Source organism: Amphiura filiformis, chromosome 3, assembly GCF_039555335.1.
Source record: "Amphiura filiformis chromosome 3, Afil_fr2py, whole genome shotgun sequence".
NCBI classification, from domain to species: Eukaryota; Metazoa; Echinodermata; class Ophiuroidea; order Amphilepidida; family Amphiuridae; genus Amphiura; species Amphiura filiformis.
The window spans coordinates 75,095,948-75,120,842 of NC_092630.1; the positions used below are offsets into that span (position 1 = coordinate 75,095,948).

Consider the following 24,895-nt stretch of genomic DNA (forward strand, 5'->3'; position numbering starts at 1 on the left):
ATTATCATAATCTACATTTACAATTTTGCCAAAAGATATTCTTTGTGCTCCTTAAAATATTAGAAAATGCTCACATATCACATATTAAAATTTAGAAAGCTCTATTTTTTAATTTAAAATATATAGATATAGATTGGTTGCAGAATAGCAATTTGACTATCATATGCATGTCAATTTTACTCATTCAGTAAATTAGAAACACCTTTTTGTGGTTGCTATGGTAACAATTTTCAAGTAAAAGAAATGGTTTAAAATTGAGTGCTTTAAACGTTCATAATGGTACACTTCATTGCACAAAATCAGTGGCAAATTCAGTCAAGATGCTGGTACAAAATGTTCATATTGCTCCTAATTGTATGTGTGTAGCTTTAAAACTGATTTGTGCATGCCAGGCAGGCAGGCATTAGAGTGACAGGAACTCCAATCACTCATTTTACTCTCATATTGCAATCAACGCAATAATTGCAAGTCTGTATTCTTGAAGTGTTTACCATTCATCTAAGGAGTTCATGACGTCACATTATCACACAAAATATTGTCTGTCTGTCTGCATGGTAATGGAGGCAACATTAAAGTGATTTTATTGTATCCATGTAAGAGAATTACAAGAGAGAAAAGAGGAGACAAGAAGGTATAAGAATGACAACTTGTTTCCTCTGAAATTGGACTGGTTTATGATGAAATTTTAAACCCATAAATAAACATTACAAGGTCGCACGTTTACATAAGGAATGTGAATGTTGTTGAGCACATAGACTTGACATCCTCCCACATCATTCAGGGATCACTATATGGGAAGGGCAAGTGACACTTGATCAATTTGGAATACAATAATCACTGCATTAATAGGAAGGTCATAAGAAAAAGGTCTATGCACCATTCTGGTTTATATGTGGGTCCGTTTTTAATGGATGTCATCAGGGATTACAGAAAAGAAATTAATTTGTATTTTTAGAATGCCTTGTATGAGCTTTGGAAATGAATGCAGCCTCCATCTTGTTTATGTGAGTGAGTGGCTGGCAACCTTGACCTCATATAATCACCATTACATTTGATTTTTGCGCACGTAATCCACGCTACATTTAACCATTAATAAGCACATCATTTAGAGCAATGTACACATTTAGGTGAAACATTCACCATGCATACCAATATGTCAAGTGTGACAATTTTTTCTTTAAAGAGTAAAATCAGTACTGTTTCTTGCTTTCCATTTTTCTTCTTAGGAATGATGTATAATAAACACTGTATAAATTGATTTCACGACTAATTAACAAATTTTTGCCGACAGCTAGATTGAATTTATTGATGCCAACTAAATATTGATTAACTGTTCGATTGAATGTGCCTGTATGATTTCTTGTTTTCTGTGCCAATTTTATTTGCACAGAAAAAAAGTGAACAAAATTAATTAACCTTTTTGGTAAATTCCATAATTCCTTGCGTTAGACCCCAGATGTCTTCATTTGATCACACCAATGCGCACATTGTTTAGCGAACATCGCTACTGCACTTTGCAAGTCGTCATAACGTGATATCTGGAATCTTACGTAAGGAATTGTGGGATTTACCGAAAAGGTCAATTACAGGGGTGTGACCCACTAGACAGCCTCATCCCCATTTTTCTTCATCAAAACCGAGATTTTGGTATCAGAAGAAAACTCTTATTTTTCTCATTACCCCAGTGAAATATAATGCCCGAGATATGGTTAGTGTGAACAAAAACGTGGTGAATTGTGGTAACCACACCGGAAGTGTATGTATTATCCTATGGGGCAATTGTTATACATGTTTTTGCTTCTCATATCAAAACCGCTGGAGTATAATTGCTCAACTCAAAATTTTGAAACATATTGTTTTAATGGTAGGTTTTAATGTAAGATAGAAACCAGAGAAGACGAGAGAGAGACAACATAAAAAGATTGGACCACGCCCCTTTAATGGAGAGTATTACAGAGAGTTATATTATATATCATACATTTATATTTACATTATTATATTATGGTAACAGATATTGACAAAAAAATTAAGGCATAAAATAAAAGCATGAAGTTTAATTGAAACAAGTAAGACAAAATAATGTCTTATTAGAATACAAATTGTATGAATGATGATTTGTATTTATCAGCTTGAAAAGGTTTTATTTGCTTATAAATTGTTCTCTTGTGATGCAGAAAGCGTAATGCATTTTTCGAGCTGGTTGAACACAGGGACTGCGAGTGGGCCAAAGAAGAAGAGAAGGCGTTATTAAGGTGAGGATTGGGTGACTCATACACCGTCTATGGAATACATTGCCTGAAACTTCCACACAGGGAGGGTAGATTTCAAATGGGTAACCTGAATGGATGACTCCATTTGAAATCTACACCCCCAGTGTATGAGATTAAAGTCATGTCTTCCATAGGGGGTGCATGGATTTCAACTGGAATAGACCAATTTGTAGTTATCAATGTGGCAATAATTATACGGACCACATGTTTGTTTGTTTGTTTATCTGTTAGTAGCAGTATTCTCAGAAGTTAGGTCTATCACTGGTTCAGGGAATAAGTAGAATTGTACCTAGTGGAAGAAGGGCCCAACTCCATCAAAATCTGTTTTTGAATATTAAGAAAAAACTTAATATTTGGAAAAATGTTTTATAGACAGAACGTTTTGCATCTTCAGGGGACCTTTAATACATGAACATCAATAGTACACATTGAAAATATTTGATGTTTCCATAGCTACAGGTCTTAATAAGAGTGGAGTTGGGCCCTTCCAAATATACTGCAATTAGTTCTGTGTTATAAATAGCTACAGATATTGATGCTTCACCATTAATTGATAGAACTCATGTAATATGTTAGCAAGAAAATTTATTGTAGTTCTTGCAGATTTCATTGATGAACAAAATTCCTCTTTAACCACATATTTGTGGAAACCATCAGGCCCATCCATGGAGTTTTGGCCTTTCTTCCATTTGCAACTTAATTAATGCCTGTTTCATGAAAGACTATTTTGGAGGATGATCGAGTAGGATTTTTTCATAAAGCTCATCTTTCACACACAAGGAAGATCAGTCTGCTGGCAATAAAATGCTGGGTCTAACTCATTTTTGTACAAAATTGGAGTTGGGCCCTTCTTCCACTCAGGTATTCAATTGTGTGTATCTACAATATGAGCATCTGTTTAATTTGATAAGGTGTTCATCAATGATCTTCACATACCATTGCATGCACATTATGATTAATGTGGCAAATAATGCACATTATGATGTAACATAATGCACCATATTGATGCTTCAGGATTTTGATACTTGTGATATTTATACCTTGTATCATTTAAGTTAGTTCTTGAGTTCCTTGATGTAGCATACCTTCCACACATTCCAGTAAAACCATCAAGCTCATCACAAGTTTGGGCTTTTCTAAAAGTTTGCAACTTGAATACGACTGAGGCCTTTTCTGTCATTCAATCTTTTAGGAAGGATGCTTGAAATATCTACTCAACCTTTGAAAAGCTTTAATTATGACGCAGCCCTGGGCCTATTTCATAAAGACTTAGGATCAATCTCACGCTTGATTTAATAGGGAAATATGTGTGGTGAATCAATCGTATGATAAATTGTTAACCTTTGTACAATGTGACCCAGATGTTCTATGCATCTTTAGTTATTCCAAACTGAATTATTTCTGTATTTGTTTCAATAGGGGCATGATGATGACTGCATGTGATGTATCAGCTATTACCAAACCATGGTAATCATCTAAATGTTGAGAAACTGCTAGTGTTCTTTGAACAGGACTGACTTAGAAAAACTGCAACTCCATGAAACACCAATTGTGAGTAGGATGCAGTCAGGTTGATGACATTGTATCAGTAAAGGAATTTGGAATGCTTCAGTTATTCTGAATTAGAATATTATAGCTTTAAAGTTTTGTTCTCTTTGCTTGAAACATCTACTCAACCTGTGCAAAGCTTTATTTTGGGTGAAGCGCAAACTGAAATGAAAAAGCCGTTTTGAAACCCAATATTTGGGTAATTTAAACAAGAGAGTCAAAAGTTGAGTCCTTTTGTGAATAGTGAAGAGGGAAATAATGCATTGGAATGTGTCCTAGTCACTTATTTATATTGAGTGAAGGGTAACAGTCACTGTCAAGCTGTTTGCCACAATGGTCATCTAAATGTTAGGACAACTGCAGTGTCTTCAGACTGTAACTACAGAAACCCCATTGTTCAGGTTGTTTTATTGGTTGAATGCCTTATTCTAACATCCTTACTTGTAGCTATTCCACTGTCAATGGTGAATATAAAGAAGCTTGATGACCTTGAACAGGATGGTATGAGAACATGGATAACTTCTGTCTTACTAGTTTCCTAATTGCACTATCTCAGCACTTTTGTATATCATATTACACATGCTATCACCGACTGAAGAAACTATATGATAACCTACACATGTCACCAGTTTTATGTGAATACTTTTCCTTTGTGTTGTAGGCTATGATGGACAGAGAGAAGAAAGATCAGCTTCCAAAGATGCAAGTAGGATTCATAGATGCTATATGCTTGCCAGTATATAAGGTAATTCACAGACATACAAGAGTCAGTAACATACACATAGATTTGAGAGTGTCATTAAACATTTAGGACTACAGAAACAGTCATTCAGGAACCTGTGAATGGAGGATCTTCTTATTAATTCAAACAATGAAAGCTTTACTTTATTAACACACAATGCAAAATTTGAACTAAACATATAATGATGTATTTTTTAAATTTAATTTACTGCTAAACTTATTGCTAAAAAAAGATATTACAAAATATATTCCAGACTCAAATGCAAAATTGTGATAACTGAACATTTGTTGCATTGTTTTTTAATTTTACTGCTAAATTTGTAGCCAAAAATGGCATTGAAAACAGATTTTCCTGTGAAAAATACTGCAAATTATTACTCTGTTGGCACTACTTTTCTTGTCAGCTTTCCTCAGAATTGATCCATTTACTTTGACTGTAATCTTTCCTGTTGCTATGTAAAATAAACTGCCAAATGCTGCGCAAACTGCCTGTATCCCAAAGCCAACCTGCATAAAATAATGTGATAATATCATGTAGAGTTTAATTAATAGCAAGCTTCTGTCTGATCTGAACAGATTCTGATTTTGATGTCTGAACTTGAGTTATCAATTATTGGTTCATAATTTGGAGCTAATACACAACATAGATTAAACCGCTGTCTTTGCATGGGGCACTCAAATATATACTGTATATATATATATATGCATGACCATAAAACAATTGAAAAAAGGCTTTTGGTGCTGACCATGAACAAGAGTTTTAAACAAGTTTAGCAGTAATTTTTCTGAAAATATTACTTTTCTCTTTTGTTTGGGGAAAAAAATTTGGTGTGAGACATCTTGTTAGAGTTAAATATGAGCTGGTGGCATGAACATATTTGGCCATGCATAAATACACCATCATACTTGAGTGCATAGTCCCACAGGTTATCGACACATATGAAACATTAAATATGCAATACTAATGGTGCATTTGTTACAGTAACAAAAAAATGACAGAACAAATGTATGAAAATTTATATCAAATATACATAATATATAAGAAGAACAAAAGCAACAAAGTCTTGTATAAGTGAGAGATTGATCAAACGAGATGTTGTCTTTGATCATGTATGCAACAGCCTAGAGCACCTCATATAACTACACTCATTAAGCTATATAGCACATTAATTAATCATTACTACGCTTTCAATACATAATGCTTTATGGATTCATTGAGCACAAAAATATGCACAAGTTCTTCCAATTAGGGGCTTAGTTGTGTTAATATGGACCATTTTATACCATTCCTATTGACAAATTAGTCTTTTTTGCAGTCACTTTTCAATATTTTCAATCCTTCTTGTTTCATAATTGCCTCAAAGAATCACCAAGCTCAATAAATTTAAGCTCTTGTTTTTTCAACTTGTCTACAAACTTTCACACATCCAGCTTCTATGCACTTGAAAACATAATAAATCTTTTGCAGATGAGCTGAATATGAATTCATTAGAAATTAGAAATTCATGTATCGATATGATTAAGAGAATAGTCTCTCAATGTTACATACACACAAAAAGTGTCACACTATGTTTAATATATGAGTGCCAGTAATATCTTATTGTATTAAGCAATCTATGTGCACCATGGATGGATTTCATAGATATTGTTAGCTAGCTATATCTTAGTCATCAATAATTTTTTTTAAATGTGGTTAATTTTGGTCATAGATTTAACCCTCATCTGAACCCCCTGGAGTCAGAATACCCATGAATGACAACTATACACTTTCCAAATACTAGATGGCAAACTTTCCTTGTAATGATACAATCCAAGATCAAACATGCCTCCAATTAAGTCACTGGTTCCTGAGATACTAATAAAATCCACAGGTGTCTATTTTCCTAGGAAAGAAAAAACAAAGATTTTGATACCCGAAATGAAGTCAATATGAAAGCACTAAATTATGCTGACTCTGCTCTGGTACCATGAAATGTAAGATGTTTGGGAAAATGTACAATTAGTTTTGTGCTCGTTTTTAAAGCTCATGACAAGTATTACCCACAGGGGAAATGATAAAAAACAGCATATATTTAACATTTAATCAGCAGAATTGATTGATCTAATATTATGGATCTAAGTTTTAATTTTAAAGGAAAATACCATTACTTAAAGTTAATGGGTTTACAGAAATATGCACTTAGACAAATGAAGATAATTGTAATTAGCCCAGATAGTATGCTAGCATACGATATTGATGAAATTACATGCCATTAATGTACACCATCCAGTTTTCTCTCTATGCCAGCTCTACATTTATCACTCTCCTGTTATTAAATGCTAAGAAAAAGTTTACATCTTTAAAACAAACTTCCTCAGGGGTATGTGCCAAATACGTAAGTTGCCAAGCCAATGCAGTTTGAGAATGCTTGTATGGAATCAATCAAACCCTCAGAATCAATGTCTCTTTCTCTTCTCTTTATTCTTGATCTATTTTCTTCACACACGCATCAATCACTTCACAATTTGCTAACTATCAGTGGAACATGAATGTAATATTGTGTAATGTTGAAGACATGTTCAGCTTTGTTATCATATCATCAAGCTTGCTTGTTTAATTAATGCAATTGAGAGTATCCAAATTGATGTATAAGCCCCAAGGATACTTGTGGTTGACTTGCTTTCAATCTAATCTAATTCTACTAGTGTTGTGTAACAGTTGCTTTGAAGACACAATAATATTGAATATGGATATTTGCATCAATGATCTACTTTATTCCTCTGAGATGAAAAAATATGGAAACTAGAAATGTTTGAGCGGTGTTGTTGACCCTCTGAAAGAGTGTATTCAGTATTTTTTTTTTGAAGATGATATGATACACCATTTATCCATTACAGAAATGCAGAATGGTTTTACTGGCCTATTTCAAACAAGGTTTTGAATGATTTTGAGCAAGTCAGTTACTTTAATACAAGCTTTTGCTTTGTATAAAAATATTACAGTTCATTTTCACACACTTCACATAATTTACCGCTACTGTCAGCACTCTCACCTTTGAAGTCATACAGTCTTGGTCAAACTAGGCCTATTTGTCTGTAACCTTTCCAAGCCCTTCTTTTATTTCTTTCCACTTACTTACTACACGCAAATCTTCCCATTACACAGTCCTTTTCAAATGCAATACACTAATGTCACTGAGAAATAAAAATAATCATATTACCAATTGTCCAGTTTCCTCTAATTCTTCCCAAGTTACCAAACATCTACCACAGTATCCACATGCTAAGTTTGATCCTAATCCTAACCCTAACCTTTTTCCTTATTACAATCCCCTCCCTCCTTATTCCAATATTACCATTTATCCAATCCGTAACCTTACATTAGCCCTAAACCTTGATTAACTACTTGTTGCCGATCTTTATTTACTCTAAACTCTAACCATTATTGTAGTCCATCCGTAACCTTTGTAACCAAAAGCCTATTGGTTATACTACTGCTAATCACTACACATTGTATAATTCTTTCTCTAATACTGCTGCTCAATCTTCTTCAGTTTATTTTTTGTACTTTCATCCTTCCATCCTTTTCCCTCTCCCATTTCTCACCAATCTGTTCCTCTCCCCTCCCTTCTTCACACCTCACATATCCCATTTCTCACCAATCTGTTTCCCTCCCCTCCCTTCTTCCTACCTCACATATCCCATTTCTCACCAATCTGTTTCCCTCCCCTCCCTTCTTCCTACCTCACATATCCCATTTCTCACCATTCTGTTCCCCTTTCCTCCCTTCTTCAGACCTCACATATTCCATCTGACCTCTTGATTTGTCAAAGATGTTTAGTCAAAGCACCGTATGTTATTTTAGTATTTTAGGTATGAAAGTATTTGTCCATTGTTATACTGACTTAGTTTGAGAGAAGTAACCTCCCATGAGTAACACGTACGATTATTGCACAGCACATGCTTATCACTCAATGAAGAGCACACATACTCATTCCTATAGACTTCAAGCAGCCCTCCTATTTAAAACAAAGGAGCCAACTTTTATTATGCTAATTATTCCCTACTTATTAGTTACTATACTAGATTCTAGAATTTGTTTATCATGGCATTATTATTTTAACATGCATAACACCATATTTCATTTTCATTGATGTAATTCTGTGTATCCGTATAGAACATGTCACAAGCAATAGCTTTTCATCACAAGCCTATATGACAGCTAACAGCTTTAAAACGTCTACATGTAACGTGTATTTCATTTGATTCAATTCACACTTCCATGAAATAGTTAACTGCGAGAAACATGAACCACTCAACACAACAAATTAGCACAGTACTGTGGCATTGCACTTGATCACAAGCCATGCATGGCTGCAGTATGCTTCACACTTTAACACTTTGTCTTCACTATCCGCATTACTTCATGTGAAAATAGCGCAAGCCTATCAAGCGCAATGCAGCCAGGCCTCATATGATAGCATGTTTTGTTCTCAGTCATGTAGAAATCTGACATTCAATCCCTAATATACTGTAGAGAATTTTAACAGGTTCAGGAGGCAAAAATAATTAATAGGGCTGGGAGACCAAATTGAGTGAGAAAATGTTCGAGTTTGGGAAAGAAGAATTAATATAACTCTTCACTGAATGTAGGACAGGGCAGATTCTTCATGTGGAAGTTTAAAGAGAAGATATTCAAATTATTTGATGATTCCTTTATATGAAAAAGCATTTTGATGTGAAGTTACTATCCTAGTTTCAAAAGTTGTTATCCTAGTTTAAAGAATACACACAAAGTTTGAAAGACATTAATGGTATATTAATGTTGACAGGACTTGACACAGGACCTAAGCACTGCGATAAGAATGCCAATTGCTGCTGATTTTGTGCAGTGCATTCTCCTGTGATCATGAACAAGATCAATTTTACTCTGTTAAAGGGTGTGTTGGGTAAGACACGCACACATTGTCTTGGTATTTGCAAAGCAACATTAGAATTAAGCATGTCATCTATTAAGAGTATCTCAGTTTAGCAAACACAAATTTCGACTACCCAGTCACGTTTATTTCATCAAATATCATGAGTTGTAACATCGCCAGTCAGTAATAATGATGTCAATTCAGTAGGGTAGTTAGGTTCCTGAATGTCACATGTCTTATTGTTAACTCAATGTTGTCATTGATTGTAAATGCCTGGGCATAAAACGTGGCTTATAATTTGCACTTGAAATCAGTCGGTCACTCACCTAGCGAGCGAGCGAGCGCAGCAAACATCTTTCATAGCAAATACAGCTTGCCTTGTAGCATTGCAAACTGAGTACAGATTACATTGCTACATCAGTGAGGGAAAACATCAATCATTGTGTGTGTCTGTATGCTGTTTGTAGCCTAACCACAAAGGAATAATCAGGTTGTGTTTTGTATGTTTCAATGTTGGCTTGTACATTCCCTGAAGATGAAAACAAAATGAGATTTATTTCAATATTGCTATGAAAGTATAGGAGCGAATCAAATAAACGATGTGAAATATTTACATGTGCATGTGCCTGCAGTGGAATGGCATGATTTAATAACAATACAACCTACCTCACCACCACATATAAAACACTAACAAATAACATACATATCCATGCATGTGTAATTGAGTTATGATGTGTTCTGTAGAGAAAACATCTTGGACACTTTAAAGAATGCCTGGTTACAGTCACTCACAAATTCAATTTTTATGCATGAAGAGGAGAATGCATGCAGTATTAACAATTTATATGAAGTAAAATATTAAAGTAAATTTAATTTATTGCAAAATGCATAGGTCATGTTTATTTTATTGGTTTATTTTACTTTATTACTTTGAAAAACAAATTGACTGTATTTTTTATCATAAGCATAACCAATTTCAAGACCTGGTTATTTCCTTTATAAACATTTTATGATTCTCCCTTATTGAGATTCCCAGGTTGTACTAAAGATGATTATTACTATATGCATGTTGCAAATATAATTTGTATTTTCAAAAGGTTAAACTTGCATTTCCTTCCTAATTTCTAAGATATAAAATTCCATGTTGAATATGGAATAATAACCAATTATTGCTTTTCAGTTATTTTGGTTTTTATATTACTGATTATTTCTTCAATAAACAGAGACTGTTGAGTCTGATGTAAATGGCCATTGCTAATACTGTTGTTTGTTAAGGATATAAATAAATGCATGGTTGAAGACAACAGTTTTGACATTTTGTTATTCAAAAATAACTTATATAATCCTCCCATAGTTTGTAGCTATTACTAACATGACTTAAAGAAAATGCATGATGCATGGTTTGGAATCCAATAAGTGAATGCAAAATGTAGAAATGATTTATCATGTTATGTTACTAAATGATTGCTTTGTTCTAAGAAGTGGAAACCTTTACAGAATGATGTTTAAAGAAAGTAGATTTTATTTGCGTGTATTGAATATCAATTAGTAAAAGAGCTGAAGCAAAGTCTGACACACCCCAAAGGAACCATCATTGACTAACCCATATTCAGTTTTAATTTGGTTTTGATCAAAATGCTGAAATGTCTAACTCGGTATAGGGACAATCTACTTATTCCCAATTACATTGTATCTGATATAAATGTTGAAATGAAACAACACAAACTGAATTTTATTCCACCTATTTCTTGTTAGTCTATTCACAGTCTTTTTTTTTCACACATTTTCTATTATTTCATTCTCTGTTTTTACTTGTTGGACATTAATTATATCTATTTAGATTATGTTAACAACAAATCTATTTTATAAAAAAAAAAAATAAGATTTCAAAATGTGTTTGCATGTCTAAAGGTTTCCACTTTTTCACAGTGTCCCATTCCCATAGTCATAATATTTGACTGACATCTTAGAGGGCAGTATTGATTTTATCTTCCTGATGCCATCTTCATCAGATGATTCACACTTTACTGTATTCCTTCAAGATGTATAGGAAATATTATGATGATGAAGGTATGCACATGAATATTACCAGGTCCCACCTGTATAAATCAAATTGCATCTTGAATGAATGCCTGACTGTGTAAATAGATAATTGCATCATGAAATCAACCTGTGTTACTAACCAATGTGCATCTTGACTTGGCTGCTGCCATGCATTCATACCCATGCATCATGCTTGAACTGAGCAAGGATTGAAACAATGCCTAGCTAATCACCATATTGCACCATGTTCTTTTTCTTCTTTCTATTTTTCTCTTTCTCCTGTTTTTGTGTTGACCATGACACAAAACCCCCCATATAGGTGTTTTCAGATTTATGGCCAGGTTTAAACCCACTCCACGATGGCGTCAAGAGAAACCGAGACAACTGGCAAGCAATGGCTGATGGCAAATTATCTGATGGTTAGATTAGTCTTATCAATTTATTTTATTACTCAGTATTTTTCTCATGTTTTTGTATATATCATATCACTGACACTTTATTGGAAGTGGTGGTGGTGGTACAGTTGTGTATTTTATTATGCAAATGTGGCACTTGTTGGGAATATATTGAATTTCATGTAAGTGGCAAAAGAGAGCTGGTTGAATATGCTGAGGTATTAGGGTAAGTACTCCATGGTGTGAAACTACATGAAACACAGGATTTTTGACTTTTTGGTTTGTGTTCCACAATTTCTTATTCCCTCGATCTATAGAACCTGGCTAATGTAGAGCCCTTGTTGACACCTCTACATTCTGGTTGCCAGGGCAACCGTGACAACTGGCAATCACTCTCCGAAGAACGTGCCCTCATACGCGAAAATGAGAAGACCACAGGTAATGTGATGCTGAATGAAATGGAATGAAGCTGTTGCCATAGTAACTAACCATTCCCACCGTGAGCCTGGTTTGAAATAGTGTAGGCTACTTCAACCATCAATCAGTCCGTCAGTCAGTCAGTACAGTCAGTCAGTCAGTCAGTTCTGTGCATCTGTTCCCGGTAACAGGGTGTTTCATCAACCGGGAGCAGTTCACATCATATTCAAAATCACATACACTTGATGTACCAATCGATGTGTACTGCACATAGTTGGTCACTTTTTCATCAACTGCACGGTTTGTTATTGTCATTCACTTTACTCAAACCATGGTTACATGTTGGTTTCCTACAATTAACTATTATATACCGTATTAACAAACTTTTCCCAGACCACATACGAGGTATAACATAATACTAATTATTTTTGGGACAAAATCATCATCAAACTTATGAATAGTCACAAATTAGGATTAACTAACCTGGTTAATGACTAATAGGCTACTAGATAACCATGGTTTAAGTAATTTATCATAAGTACCTAAGATGAGATCTGCTAATGTTATCATACATGTTATCAATGTTAATTCTCACTTTTCAGTCTACTCTTCCTGGATCACATTTTGTGTTTCACTAACTCTACTTCAAGAAGATAACATCAACTAAAATTAAAACACTTTTTTGCATGTATTCATGGTTAATACAAATTAATGTTAATTTGAATAAAACAAAGCAAAATTTGATGTGCAATGAAAAAGATATAAATAATCAAAAATTATACAAAGACCAAAGATACTATTTTGATGCTATCTTCATAAATTTCAGATTCTTGACCTTTCCAATGTTTTCTATCCATCATTAGTGATTAACATTTCTGATGTAAATCTGTGAATGTTTTTTGCCACTTGTAATGTTCCTTTTGTCCCTTCAGTCTTGCATGCCCTGTAAGTAATAACGATGTGACTCTAACCACTTGTAAACACAAGTAAAGAGAACAAATTTGTGCATTGAAATTTAAAGAGTTGAAATATGTTCCTGTGTATAAACCAGGTGTTGTAGGCATTTGTGATGTTCTTTACTTAATGCCTAATTTGTATCTGTAAATGTTGTACCTAACTGTTAAAGACTGCAAAAAAGGAAAAACTATAGACGTTTGATTGTAAAAATTTAAAGTATGCCACAGATTTGGAATCCAAGCATATAGTTTGATTGTCACCAGAGTGGCTGACCATCATATGCCATATGCTTAGCATTGGAGTCACATCAGTTAGATGTAGTGACATGAACATCAAAGTACACTTAATACTATTATCATGCAAACGGTTTAATTCATACAATGGTATATATATATGTTGTATTGAAAGTATACCATTATAACTATATATGTTACCATGAAAGTGACTTGTGCTTCTTGAATTGGACAAAAGTATGGGTCAAATTTGATGTGACTACCTGTAAAGTACAGCATCTGTTTTCTTTCCAATCTGACTGATTAGCTTAGTGGGTGGACCATCACATGAACATTCAGGTCCCTTGTTTGAATCTTTGTTGATCTGCAGAATGTTCAGTGACCATCACCATGAACAATCACTCCGATGTGTGTTGAGAAGTTTACCTTCAAGCTCTAAAGTTTACCTTCAAGTTCTAAAATCAATATTCTCACTAAGTTGAAATTAAGCAGATCACCCTCCTTAACACCAGTCAGATGTACTAGAGGTATATATCAGATGTCACCATCATGGATAGGCATTGTACAGTGGTGCGCTTTGCTGTTGAATTAAGTGTACTGCATGTTCATATCACTGTTAGTGTAATATTTGTTGTAACACCGATGTATTGTAATTTGTTAACACTGTGTGGAAAGACCACATGTACCTGGATTGTTTTCTTGTACATTTTTGGTTTAAATTCGTGATGAAAACCTACCTGTTATTTTGTTTCTTTTCATATGGTGATTAAATGAAACCACTTCATGGTGTTATATTAACACCTGTTGGGAATTTAATATTACCAAGATCAATCAAACCCTTACCCTTAATCAAAACACTTCATTTCACATAATTGATGTGCCCTTAAATCCCAAAAACTTTCCTGTGTTTTTATTTTAATTAGTTTGCCCCAAAATGAATCCAAGTATGTTTACCCTGTACACTGTATAATCTTCATAGTAGCTAGAAATCTGTCCTTCCCACCTTCATGTTCAGTCCTTGAAATGGTTATTAGATCAAATTATTTTCAGTTTGCTTATTTATTCAGGACTGAAATACCACACATTGCACTTTCAAAAAGTTGTAAACTTATGGCTATTTTTTTAATTTAAAAGTTATTTTGATTCAGTTAAAGTTTGGTTTATTTTGACATTTTATCTTGGGAATGCTTTTTATTCCTTTGAGAACAAAATTGCATTTATTTGTTTACCTCATTTGTGTTATAATACACATCCAGGATTTTATATATTACCAAAATTTTAATTGATTTTTTTTTTCATGTTTGTTTTATTCTGTACTAATTGTACATGCTGGATGTCGCAGCCTGATGTCTGCAGGTGCGAGATAACATGGGCGGTCCTAGACTTCGTAAGTGCGCCCTCTATTTTCAATCATTAACATCATCCTATGTAAAACCTACATTTAGTCTAAGAATCACCGACCAATGTATTTATACATGGGTGGATAACATAGCAAAGAAATAAGCTGGTTTGCTAGCAAGTGCAAGTACACTTTTTGTTTGTCTGTTTGTTTGTTTGCTTGCCTATATGCTTGTTTCATTCTGCTTATGCTGCGATGCAAACACATCAGTATTCAACAGCTTTTGTGGGCACAAAAATAACATCAAAATGAAAATAAAGCTTTCCTTTCAAATAAGTTGATAATCTTGGTGGGTCTGTTGGTCTCTAACAACCATTTTTTGTAAAGCTACAATAAAACCCTCATGTAGTTGAGTCCAGGAGTTGAGATTGCTCTGTGCAAAGATGCCCTTAGGTTGTGAAGGGACCAGGCACAAGCAAACATTATGCTTAAGCCAGTCTAGAAAGACAAGGAAAGAAACATAATTGATGATAAAGTATACAGAAAAGAAGGCCACTCCCAACAAATCATATGAATAATATTACTGTTAAGCAATGATTCAATGAGTCCAATCCCAGAGGCCACAAATTATATTAACTATCATAGAATAAGAGTTTTGATGCTAATGCACCAGCAGCATCTTGGCAATTAGACAATCTACAGTGAGTCCTTGTCAGATACCTTTGCCACTTGCTTATGCGCACACACCCTGTTGTATTCATCATGCATGAAATGAATTGGGTCACACTGAGATTGTGGTGCAGTGCATCTTGTTCAACAAATGAGTTTCTGATTTTCATTATATGATTTGATTCGCCAATTAGGACTTTGCTTTGTGCACAAGAACTAATAATGAGTGTGGGTACGGAGCCCTGGTACGGAGGCAACTGTCAAATATCAAATTAACTCAAATTTAGAGGATATGCTAAACCACAGCAGATATTTCTCTCTGATATAGACGGACCACAGCAGTTTATTAGCATTTGTTTAATTTCAAATTTCTGGTTTATGTTCACAAATTGATTCTTATTTGAAGTGACATTTGAAGAAATATTGCCCCTTTGGTCCAGAAATCCTCCAATCAAATTAATGAACATTTCAAATTTGCCTGATAGCACTATTAGCAGCTACCATTATATCACCCACAGCTTATATCTTGCTATGTACATCTATCTATGGTATACATAGGATGACATGGTACCAAGTTAGAGTACCAGTAGCAAGTCAGTTTTGTAGTTATTGCGTGCAGTGTGTTTCTGATCATAGCCTTGCAGTGCAGGTTGCTAACTCCTATACTATATATATCCTCTGCATATGACCACTACAAAATCCTAATAGGCACATACTTTTTCATAAATTTTAGGACAAACTTAAGTCGAGTTGTTTAGGCCTACTCAAACTAGGATGGCCCTCTATATTTGCCTGTCTTGTATCTTGCATTCAATTTATTGCAACTATATTTTGTGATGCAAATACAGACATACAATTCTTTTAAATGTATAAAGTCCTATAGAAATGGGTTTTGTTTTTAACTGACTGGAGATTCTGTTGTTGCAATTCTAGTCCTAAATGTCAGTGCAAAATGGTGAAGCTATACCAGAATCAGTATCATGGTAATAGCCCTTAGTAGCCCACTATACATCATGAAATCATATATAGGTGTGAACCTACAGTTTTGGACAAACACATTATGGAAGATCATTGATTTTAGATGTGTATATTAATTTTCCCAACTTTTTTGATATCTCACATAATGTTTGGTCAACAAGAAATGATCCAAAAATTTGTTTCCTTTTTGGTTAGATTTTGTTTAAAAGATATTGTTAAAAGATTAACTAGTATTAAAAGTTGTGGCATATGCATTATTTTCATATCCAAGTATTAGATATTACTGGTGGTGAAAATTCAATTCTCATTGCCATGAAACATTTGACATATTTCAGAGAATGATTTTTTCATTATCATTGTATGTGCCTACAGGAGCTTTTAGAGTGTTTTTTGTTTGTCTACCATATACCACACCATACCATATACATTCCCAAAATGAATTTATTGAAAAAGAATTAAGTAAAAAATAATAATTTGGAGTAAACAACTTGTTATCATAACAACCTATAGGAATGTAGTTGATAACACACCTCTGCCTGTTAGAATTAGATTTTCTTTGCTTGTTGATTTCAGTTGGATGATTAACATCCTATTAAAGTATTTCTCAATTTGGGCTCTGTAAATCAATATTCTTACCGTATCTTTTCCCAAAATTGTTGGCAGTTTTAGAAAAACTTAGGCTACAGTTAGGCAAATTGGGAAACTTTTGTAAAAAAAATGACCCATTATACCAAAATTGGCCTAAAGAGGAGTCATTGATATACCAATGGCCGAAAATGCAACCCTTGTTTGGGGCACATCCATGTATTGTCATTTGTACTGAGTATTCTCTCCCCATGTTTCTGATACCCTTATTCTTGAACACTTTTACGTGCTTATTTTCACTATGTATAAAGACCATGAGGCAAATCACAAATCAAGTGATGTCTCATACCAATTTGTATGGAGCATTGCATTGTCTCGTTTCAGAGTGAGATGCTTTAAATGATCAAAAGTTACTGATCACTGCTGATGATAAGAAACTTGGTTATTACTTGGCTCAAATTTAGTGATACTATGTACCATAACTAACCCATTTCCTTCCTTCCACATATCCTATAGGAACTCATTTCATTCCTACATATATCCATACATGCATGCATGCATGGTGTGGTCATGATGATGGAATGCTCATATATGGAAGCATGATTTTAATCACTTTGCAATAACAAGAAGCCTTCAACTTTAATACCATAGCTAAGCCAATGGAAGCTGCCCAATCATATCAGACAAAGTAGGCCTGAAGTCAGGGATGCTGGTATATAATATTGATGGTAGCCACTTAAATTTAATATTAGGCATTTGGATACATATTCAGTAATCAACTCAATATTTTGCTAGATCATAAGGATCATTCACAGTTAATTTTTTTTAAAATTGGAAAAATTACGTTTGTTATTTTTATTAACCAATTTTACATTACACATTTATCAAATTATACCTAATCATGGCTTGTATTATAATTTCTGATGTAATGAAATAACATAAATGACTGCAACTTTGACCTTAATAGTTATTCAAAAGGATTACTGAAATGTTAACATTTAGATTTAGAGCAAGTTGTTAAAAACAAATTAAAAATTACAACAGTGATATGAGAGTTGTAATCACATTACAAGTGTAAGTTGAGACATGGATTACACAGTGTCACAGACTGTGAACCATTATGACATTATTATTTTTGGCACTTAAAACTACAAAAACAAGTTTTTGGCTTCCAATATTTTCCCGAGTGTAAATTAACTTTACTACTTTGCATGTAGCCTTCATCTTTTAATCTTTTTAATTCTTGCTTTGCTCCATCCATGCTATGAGAAATAAGTAATAATTACAAAAAGTAATCATTAGTTACATGGCAGCAAAGGCATTCCAAGTCCTATGAAACTAGCAAGTATTCTATCATTATGAGTGAATCTCACCAATAATCATGGGTGTCTTATCTTCTATGTGTGCTATGCTGACACCATGAGTATACATCTGATCTCAAGGCAATGCAATCTAATTGCTGGTTCATATCTAGAAGACTCAAAAATTTAAAACTTGCTCGTTTTATAGGAGTTATGTGATTGCTTTGACATGAATTAGGCATTCAATGCTGAGCATGAGTGGGTTTGTGTGCATGTATTTGTGTTGGTACATAGGTGAGTAATATATTCATACACAATAGTGATAAATATAAATGCCCTAAGTGGTAATGGTAAGTTGGTTAGCACAACTTCATGTATAAGAAACCTTATTAGAGTTCAAGATAATATCATATCTAAAGACTATTATTATTCATTCAATTAACTTAGACAAGGTTTTTATTTAATACTTATCAAAGTAGCAGGTAAAAAAACCTGCCCCAAATGCAAACCAATATGAGTATGAACATGGCCTTCAGGAAACAGATGGGTGATAATATAAGCCCCGCAGGACAAATATATGTTAAGAAGGATGATAATGAAATGGCTTTCCATTGTATGACAGTAGAAAACAGGAAGGTAAACCAATACTTTGCTGAATTGTGCATGGAATTGTACAATGTGCAGAATAAAAACTGAAAGAACATAAAAAAATATCTTTTTAAAACTCTGTACAAATTGTTCCAATGTATGTTACAAATAGGCTGCTAAAATGTTCTGATTTTGTTAGAGTGTATGGTATGATAATGCTCTGTAAATAAATGTTGTATATTGTCTCGCTTAAAAAATGGACAATCCCACTTTAATGACTTAAATCATAAGTTTGTTCAAATATTGTACAAAACCTTGTCTCTAAGATAATTGAATATATAATAGGACTAAGATAATAATTTGGAATAACAGAAAGTTGACCATAACATCAATGAGATATTAAGTGTATCCATGGTTACTTTGAAAATAACAATGTTTGATTTCTTTAATTATTTTACTGCAATCAAAGGAACAAAGGTTAAAGGTAAGGTTTCTTCTGTCCAAGAAATTAAGTTGTAACATAATATATCCCTCTTACACAGCTTATATCTATGAGGTGGTAATTATTAGAGGAGAGGGTGTCCATTTTATATAGATTTTATGGTGAGTTCAGCATTGTAGCAGTTAATATTTTAACTCTGTTCAGCATTGTAACATTTAGTAGTCAATAGTAATTAGCAAAGGCCATATGATACAGAGCTGATACAGAGCTGGCATCCCAAATCAGAAATCTGCTAAGTACTGTAGTTAAAGTTCAAAGATTCATCGTGTCAGAAACATTTAAAACTGACAATAGCTGACGGGGTTGACCATGACCAGCTGATGGTCAAGGCTGATTAAATTACTTATGTATCTATAGATACCTGTCACATAGGTGCAAATGGTTTTGACAAGAAAGATCTTTGAACTTTACTTAAATTAATGTCATCAAGGATTCAAAATGAGTGAATCTGTTGAAAGACATACATCTAGAGTAAATTATTTCAAGACACCTGCATATGTTAACAGGAGGAGTAACTATTAATTGGCATGATACTTTTGAAGATGTGCATTGTTGTCTTCTTTTCTCTCTCTCTTTTTTTTTTTTTTTTTTTTTTTTTTTGCTTCCTAATGTTGAAATACGTGTAACAAACTAAACATCTACAATCCTGGACATAAATAGTTTGAACACTTGTGTCAAAGTAGGACTGTTTGAGACCGTATTTCTGATATTATTGACATATTTTGCTTTCTTTGACGTAAAGTCTAAACCATTTCCTACTACTACAGCCCTCCCCCTGCCCCCAATCAATGTTGGATGTTTTTAGGGGTGCATGACCATAAAAATAACCAACAACATTGATCGGGGGAATGGGGGCATATTTGAAGTACCCATATTAAAGTTTTCGAACAATTATGACCGGGATTGTAGTTAAACTTTGATGAGGGATATTGAAAGGTGTTTTTTTTTATTGAGATGTAGAGCTTATTTTACTCTGTGAAAGGACATTATCCTTTTCATATTAAATAGTTGTGCTTGTTGTGAGGTAAGTGGTATAGCATCTATTTTGTGCCCAAATTTCTCACTATTGACAGGGCCATACCCAGAAACCTTAGACTCCCCCCAGTATGCAGCAGTAAGAATAGCCCAAAATACCCCAAAATAGATTGATTTTACATGTTTAAGGCATAGACCCCAGGGTGTGTGTGCTCCTTCTGCACCGCCCATGCTTGGCTATAGATAAATGGTCAAGGAATGTGGTACACATTTGCACAATCCACCTATCAAATGGCAATCTACTATGATGTGCTTCATTCAACCTATCTAGATCAATTCAGATTAGTCAAGATTTGGACAGAGATGTACACTAAGGTGAAACATAAACATGTGCATAGCCAATGGTATGTATGTGGTATAGAAACAACATGTTCATATTGCATGGTACGGTTCATGCACACCTCAGCCCAGCCTATATAGCTATCAAATATATGAAGATGCAAAAACTGATACCTCCATTTGTCTCCTTTGAGATAGGCAAATATTAATGGTCAAATATAAAGAACGCAATAAGAAAATAATTGCTTCTTGACCTTGAAATTTTTAAGAGTAGGGTGTCAGTTTAAAGCAAGCATTATACTGAGAACAGATGTTGGTGGCTATAAGTTATAAGATTTGAAAATGGGTGTTTATAGCATCTGAACTCGTCATATGTACTGTAGTTTTAGGTAAGATTAAGATTAATCTGCGGTAAGATATTTTAAGATAATATGTGACGTGTCATGTCAAAAGGAGACACTTTTGGGCAGGATAGTAAATGAAGAAATAGCCAAAAAACTGCCCGTGGGTGATTTTTTCACAATTTGGGTTTGTTGCAAATTTGTGATGTTATTAATGTTAAAAATATTGTCTGATAGTTTCAGACCGGAATATAACTGGCATCTTGTATTTTTTTAGACATTTTTCAATGTAAATCCTACTCTCAACAGTGTCAATAATATTTTTAAAGGACGATATCTCAATTTCCAATTTTATAATACCACAACTTACCAACTCAATATCTTCACTTAGGAATGTCCGATTTCATTGGGGAAAATAGCATTGTGGAGCAAAATATCTCTATATTTAAGATATATAAAAACCTCAAAATTGATAACCTGCCCAAAAGTGTCTCCTTTTGACATGACACGTCACATATGGTCATGTGAAGTGTTGAGCTTTCTTGTTGTCAGCATATTGAAGCCTGTGACATGGACAAGAATAAAATATAAAAATTCACACTGCATGACAAACAACATATGTTAGAGATGTTCAATGCAGTATTTTTGTTGTTGATATTAATCAATATTTGTCTTTTATCCCACAGATGAGAAGGCGTTTCTGGAAAGGGAAAAGCAGAAAAAGATGTCAAAAGTTGCTTCCCTGGAAGGAGGTACTCCATCCAATACTCCACCACCTCTCACTCCATCTCATACTCAAACATCAGAACCGCCACAGAAGGCACCTATATCCCCTCTGGCTACAGAAGAGAAGAAACCATCTCTTACCAGACAAGATGCAGCAACCAAGGAGCCACCTGCAGCACCTGCCCCAACTGCAGCACCTGCAGCACCTGCACCACCTGCAGCACAACAGACCAAGACAGATGTGGCACCAACTCCAACAAGTGCTAAAGTAGATAAGAATGGCAAAGTTGTGAAAGCAGCTGCAGAAAGTAATGGCAATAATGATATAGCTGCCGCTGCCCAATCTAATCATAAGGCAGCATCACCTACACAACGAAGAAACAAAAGTAAACTTTGCAATGTTCTTTGATGATTCTAAACATTAAGTTTATTTTGTAAGAGCGGCAGAAGTATTCAATTTACTATTGGATATTTGTAAAGACTGATGATAAATTGTTTAAGTTTATTTAGATGTCTTTATATCAGTACACACAAGCAGATTAACATTAATAATGTTCAGTTTTATTGTAGTATAATAGTTGGCAATAAATAATTGGACAGAAATTTGAAAATACGGGTAATGTAATAATTTCGGTTGAATATGATTAATAGAGAGTGTGCTATATAGATATATTTATATTAATAGTCATCCAAACTGTTGTGATGAGAAGTTTAGTTTTACATAACTGATGATATGGTTTTGTTTTGTTTTATGTTATTATACAAATGCAGCTCTTGAAGCAGTATCATTTTGATCATGGTCACGCAACTCTATGAGTTCACATTAATAAATATGTTCATTGCAGAGTTTTATGTGCACTACATGACAAATTATTTGCGACAGGTGGTATAAGAATGACAGATCATGTTACCTCAATCCTCATGAAAAGATATTCTGCTGAAAGGCTGAAAGGTGCTTGTTTTCACAGGGTCCTATTAAATATTATCAGACATAATTAATATTAAAATTGAAATACTATATTTAAACTGCTTGAATTCATTACCTATATCAGTTCATGGTCTTGTATCTACATCAGTTGTAGGTATGTTATTGGGGTTGAACCATGCACTTGCAACTCCTATACCAGTGCAATGCAAGAAGTTGAGGACAGCCCAACTCATTACCTGTGTATTACATAGGGCTAATCTTACTATTAGAAGCAGAAAAATTACACTGCCACTGGGGAGGAGTCTATGTAAGCATTAGTAGTGATTTCGCATAAAGACTTACTTGAAAATGAATGACATCACTTGACAACAAAAAATGGGTACTGTGATCTGAAATGTTAATCACAACAAATCATAAACAAACTGACTGATTGTGACATCAGATGCATCATTGAGAGTTTATCTCTGCCATAACAGTGCTGATCAAAGGTAATGTTAATTTTTGGCATAATTTATACGATTATATTAGCAAGTCGTAGCATCCCCTATGTTTCAACAGATGTAACTAAGACATGTTTACAGAGTACTTTACATCATTCATTTCATGTCCTGAAAATTGATAATAAAAAGCTGCTCACCTGCATCTTTAGTCATTGGAATGTATGTGGTATATTATTAATAATTGGTGCAGTCATTGGCAAAGTATACTGGCAGACAGCAGCATCTTGAACCCTATACACACTTGCCTGGTAAAAATAAATATCTTAATAAATAGGTTATGATGATGTCCATTTCACCTATAATAGTAGTATTACACAAAAGTGTGGTTTGTAAATCTGTGTTACAATGAAATTAATATGGTTACAAGAACAGTGATAAAAATACCTTGGAATGGAGTAATATGTTATGAAAGTAATATTCACAGCAGCTTTAAAAGTATTGCAAGGCAATCAGTCAATTGTGCCATAAGGTTATTTATATAGAATAGTGACAATCAGTTTAACATTTTGTTTTCACTTATTTGAAAATGTTCCAAATGGCTGTAGTCCCTTTTGTTCTCGCTAAGAATTATTTCAATATTTCATCCTTATCCTGGCAATTAGAAAGCAGACACTTGGTTGACAATAATGTGTGAAGACACAAAAGTGGACCAGTGTAATATTAATCTTGAAACTAAGCTTAAAAAGTTACCTTTTCGGAGTCTGAATAGAGCAACGACGTAGCTTGCGACGACATCAATGTGTCTTCATTCAGCGTAGTGATTACTCTCCTCCAGTCCTCAAGTTACGTTGCTGCTCTATTCAGACTCTGAAAAGGTAACTTTTTAAGCTTATGTCAATATGACAGAGTCCAATATCAGTCATGCTGCTAATCTTGAAACTGTTAAACATGTATCAATTTTACAATTAAGTGGGTCCATCAAATTTTTTCAGAATTTAAAAAAACCCAATTTTGGGCTTTGCCATCCTACTTTTTCCCAGTCTAAGTAAGAATTTGGGAACATTTTCACTTCATCCTGGTGTCATCACTGACCAGACTACTTGCTATTACACAAAAATTTATGATAAGAATAACATGATACATCGCTTAAAAACGAAAATACATACATCTGAAGTTAAAATGCAATATGTTCAATTTCTTACCTGTAGTAATACACAATGTATATAGAAAACATAAATTATTGTACAGTATTCAATTGTATTATAGTATATTAATAAATTCAGTTTATTTATAACACCTTGATGCAGTTTATGTTATTTTAGTAAGATTGAAATTATTGTTACATATAGTATATATTCTATCTCTTGGGCAAAGTGCTTTGACTTTTAAGCTGTGTACAAGATATCAAACATGTCACAGATTTCAGCAGTAATTTTGCTTTGTTATATGTAGCCACCCACCAAAGGAAACTTTGTGAACATTTGTTTGTGTCTATGTCGAGTATTATAATGTGATAAGCTTTCAGGGAAGACCAATAATTGTTATCCACTGTATAACCCACATAGCGTATCCTCATTTGTGATATGATCATGCAAAATGAGTCAGATGCCGTGAATATCGATTTTGAGATATAGCCAATAATAGTATTCAATTTCCTTTGTACTTTTTTATTCTGAGCAACA

The 24,895-nt window shown here is 33.9% G+C and overlaps 1 protein-coding gene across 1 annotated transcript; it reads left to right on the forward strand.

The window, feature by feature from the left end:
* Positions 1 to 3,775: 3,775 nt before the first annotated feature.
* LOC140149118 (uncharacterized) lies at positions 3,776 to 24,507 on the forward strand. Its single transcript, XM_072171292.1, has 5 exons — positions 3,776 to 3,821; positions 4,480 to 4,563; positions 12,213 to 12,333; positions 19,432 to 19,446; positions 21,806 to 24,507. Exons 2-5 carry the CDS (start codon positions 4,483 to 4,485, stop codon positions 22,252 to 22,254), a joined length of 666 nt encoding a protein of 221 aa, XP_072027393.1. The 5' UTR covers positions 3,776 to 3,821; positions 4,480 to 4,482; the 3' UTR covers positions 22,255 to 24,507.
* The last annotated feature ends 388 nt before the right edge of the window (positions 24,508 to 24,895 follow it).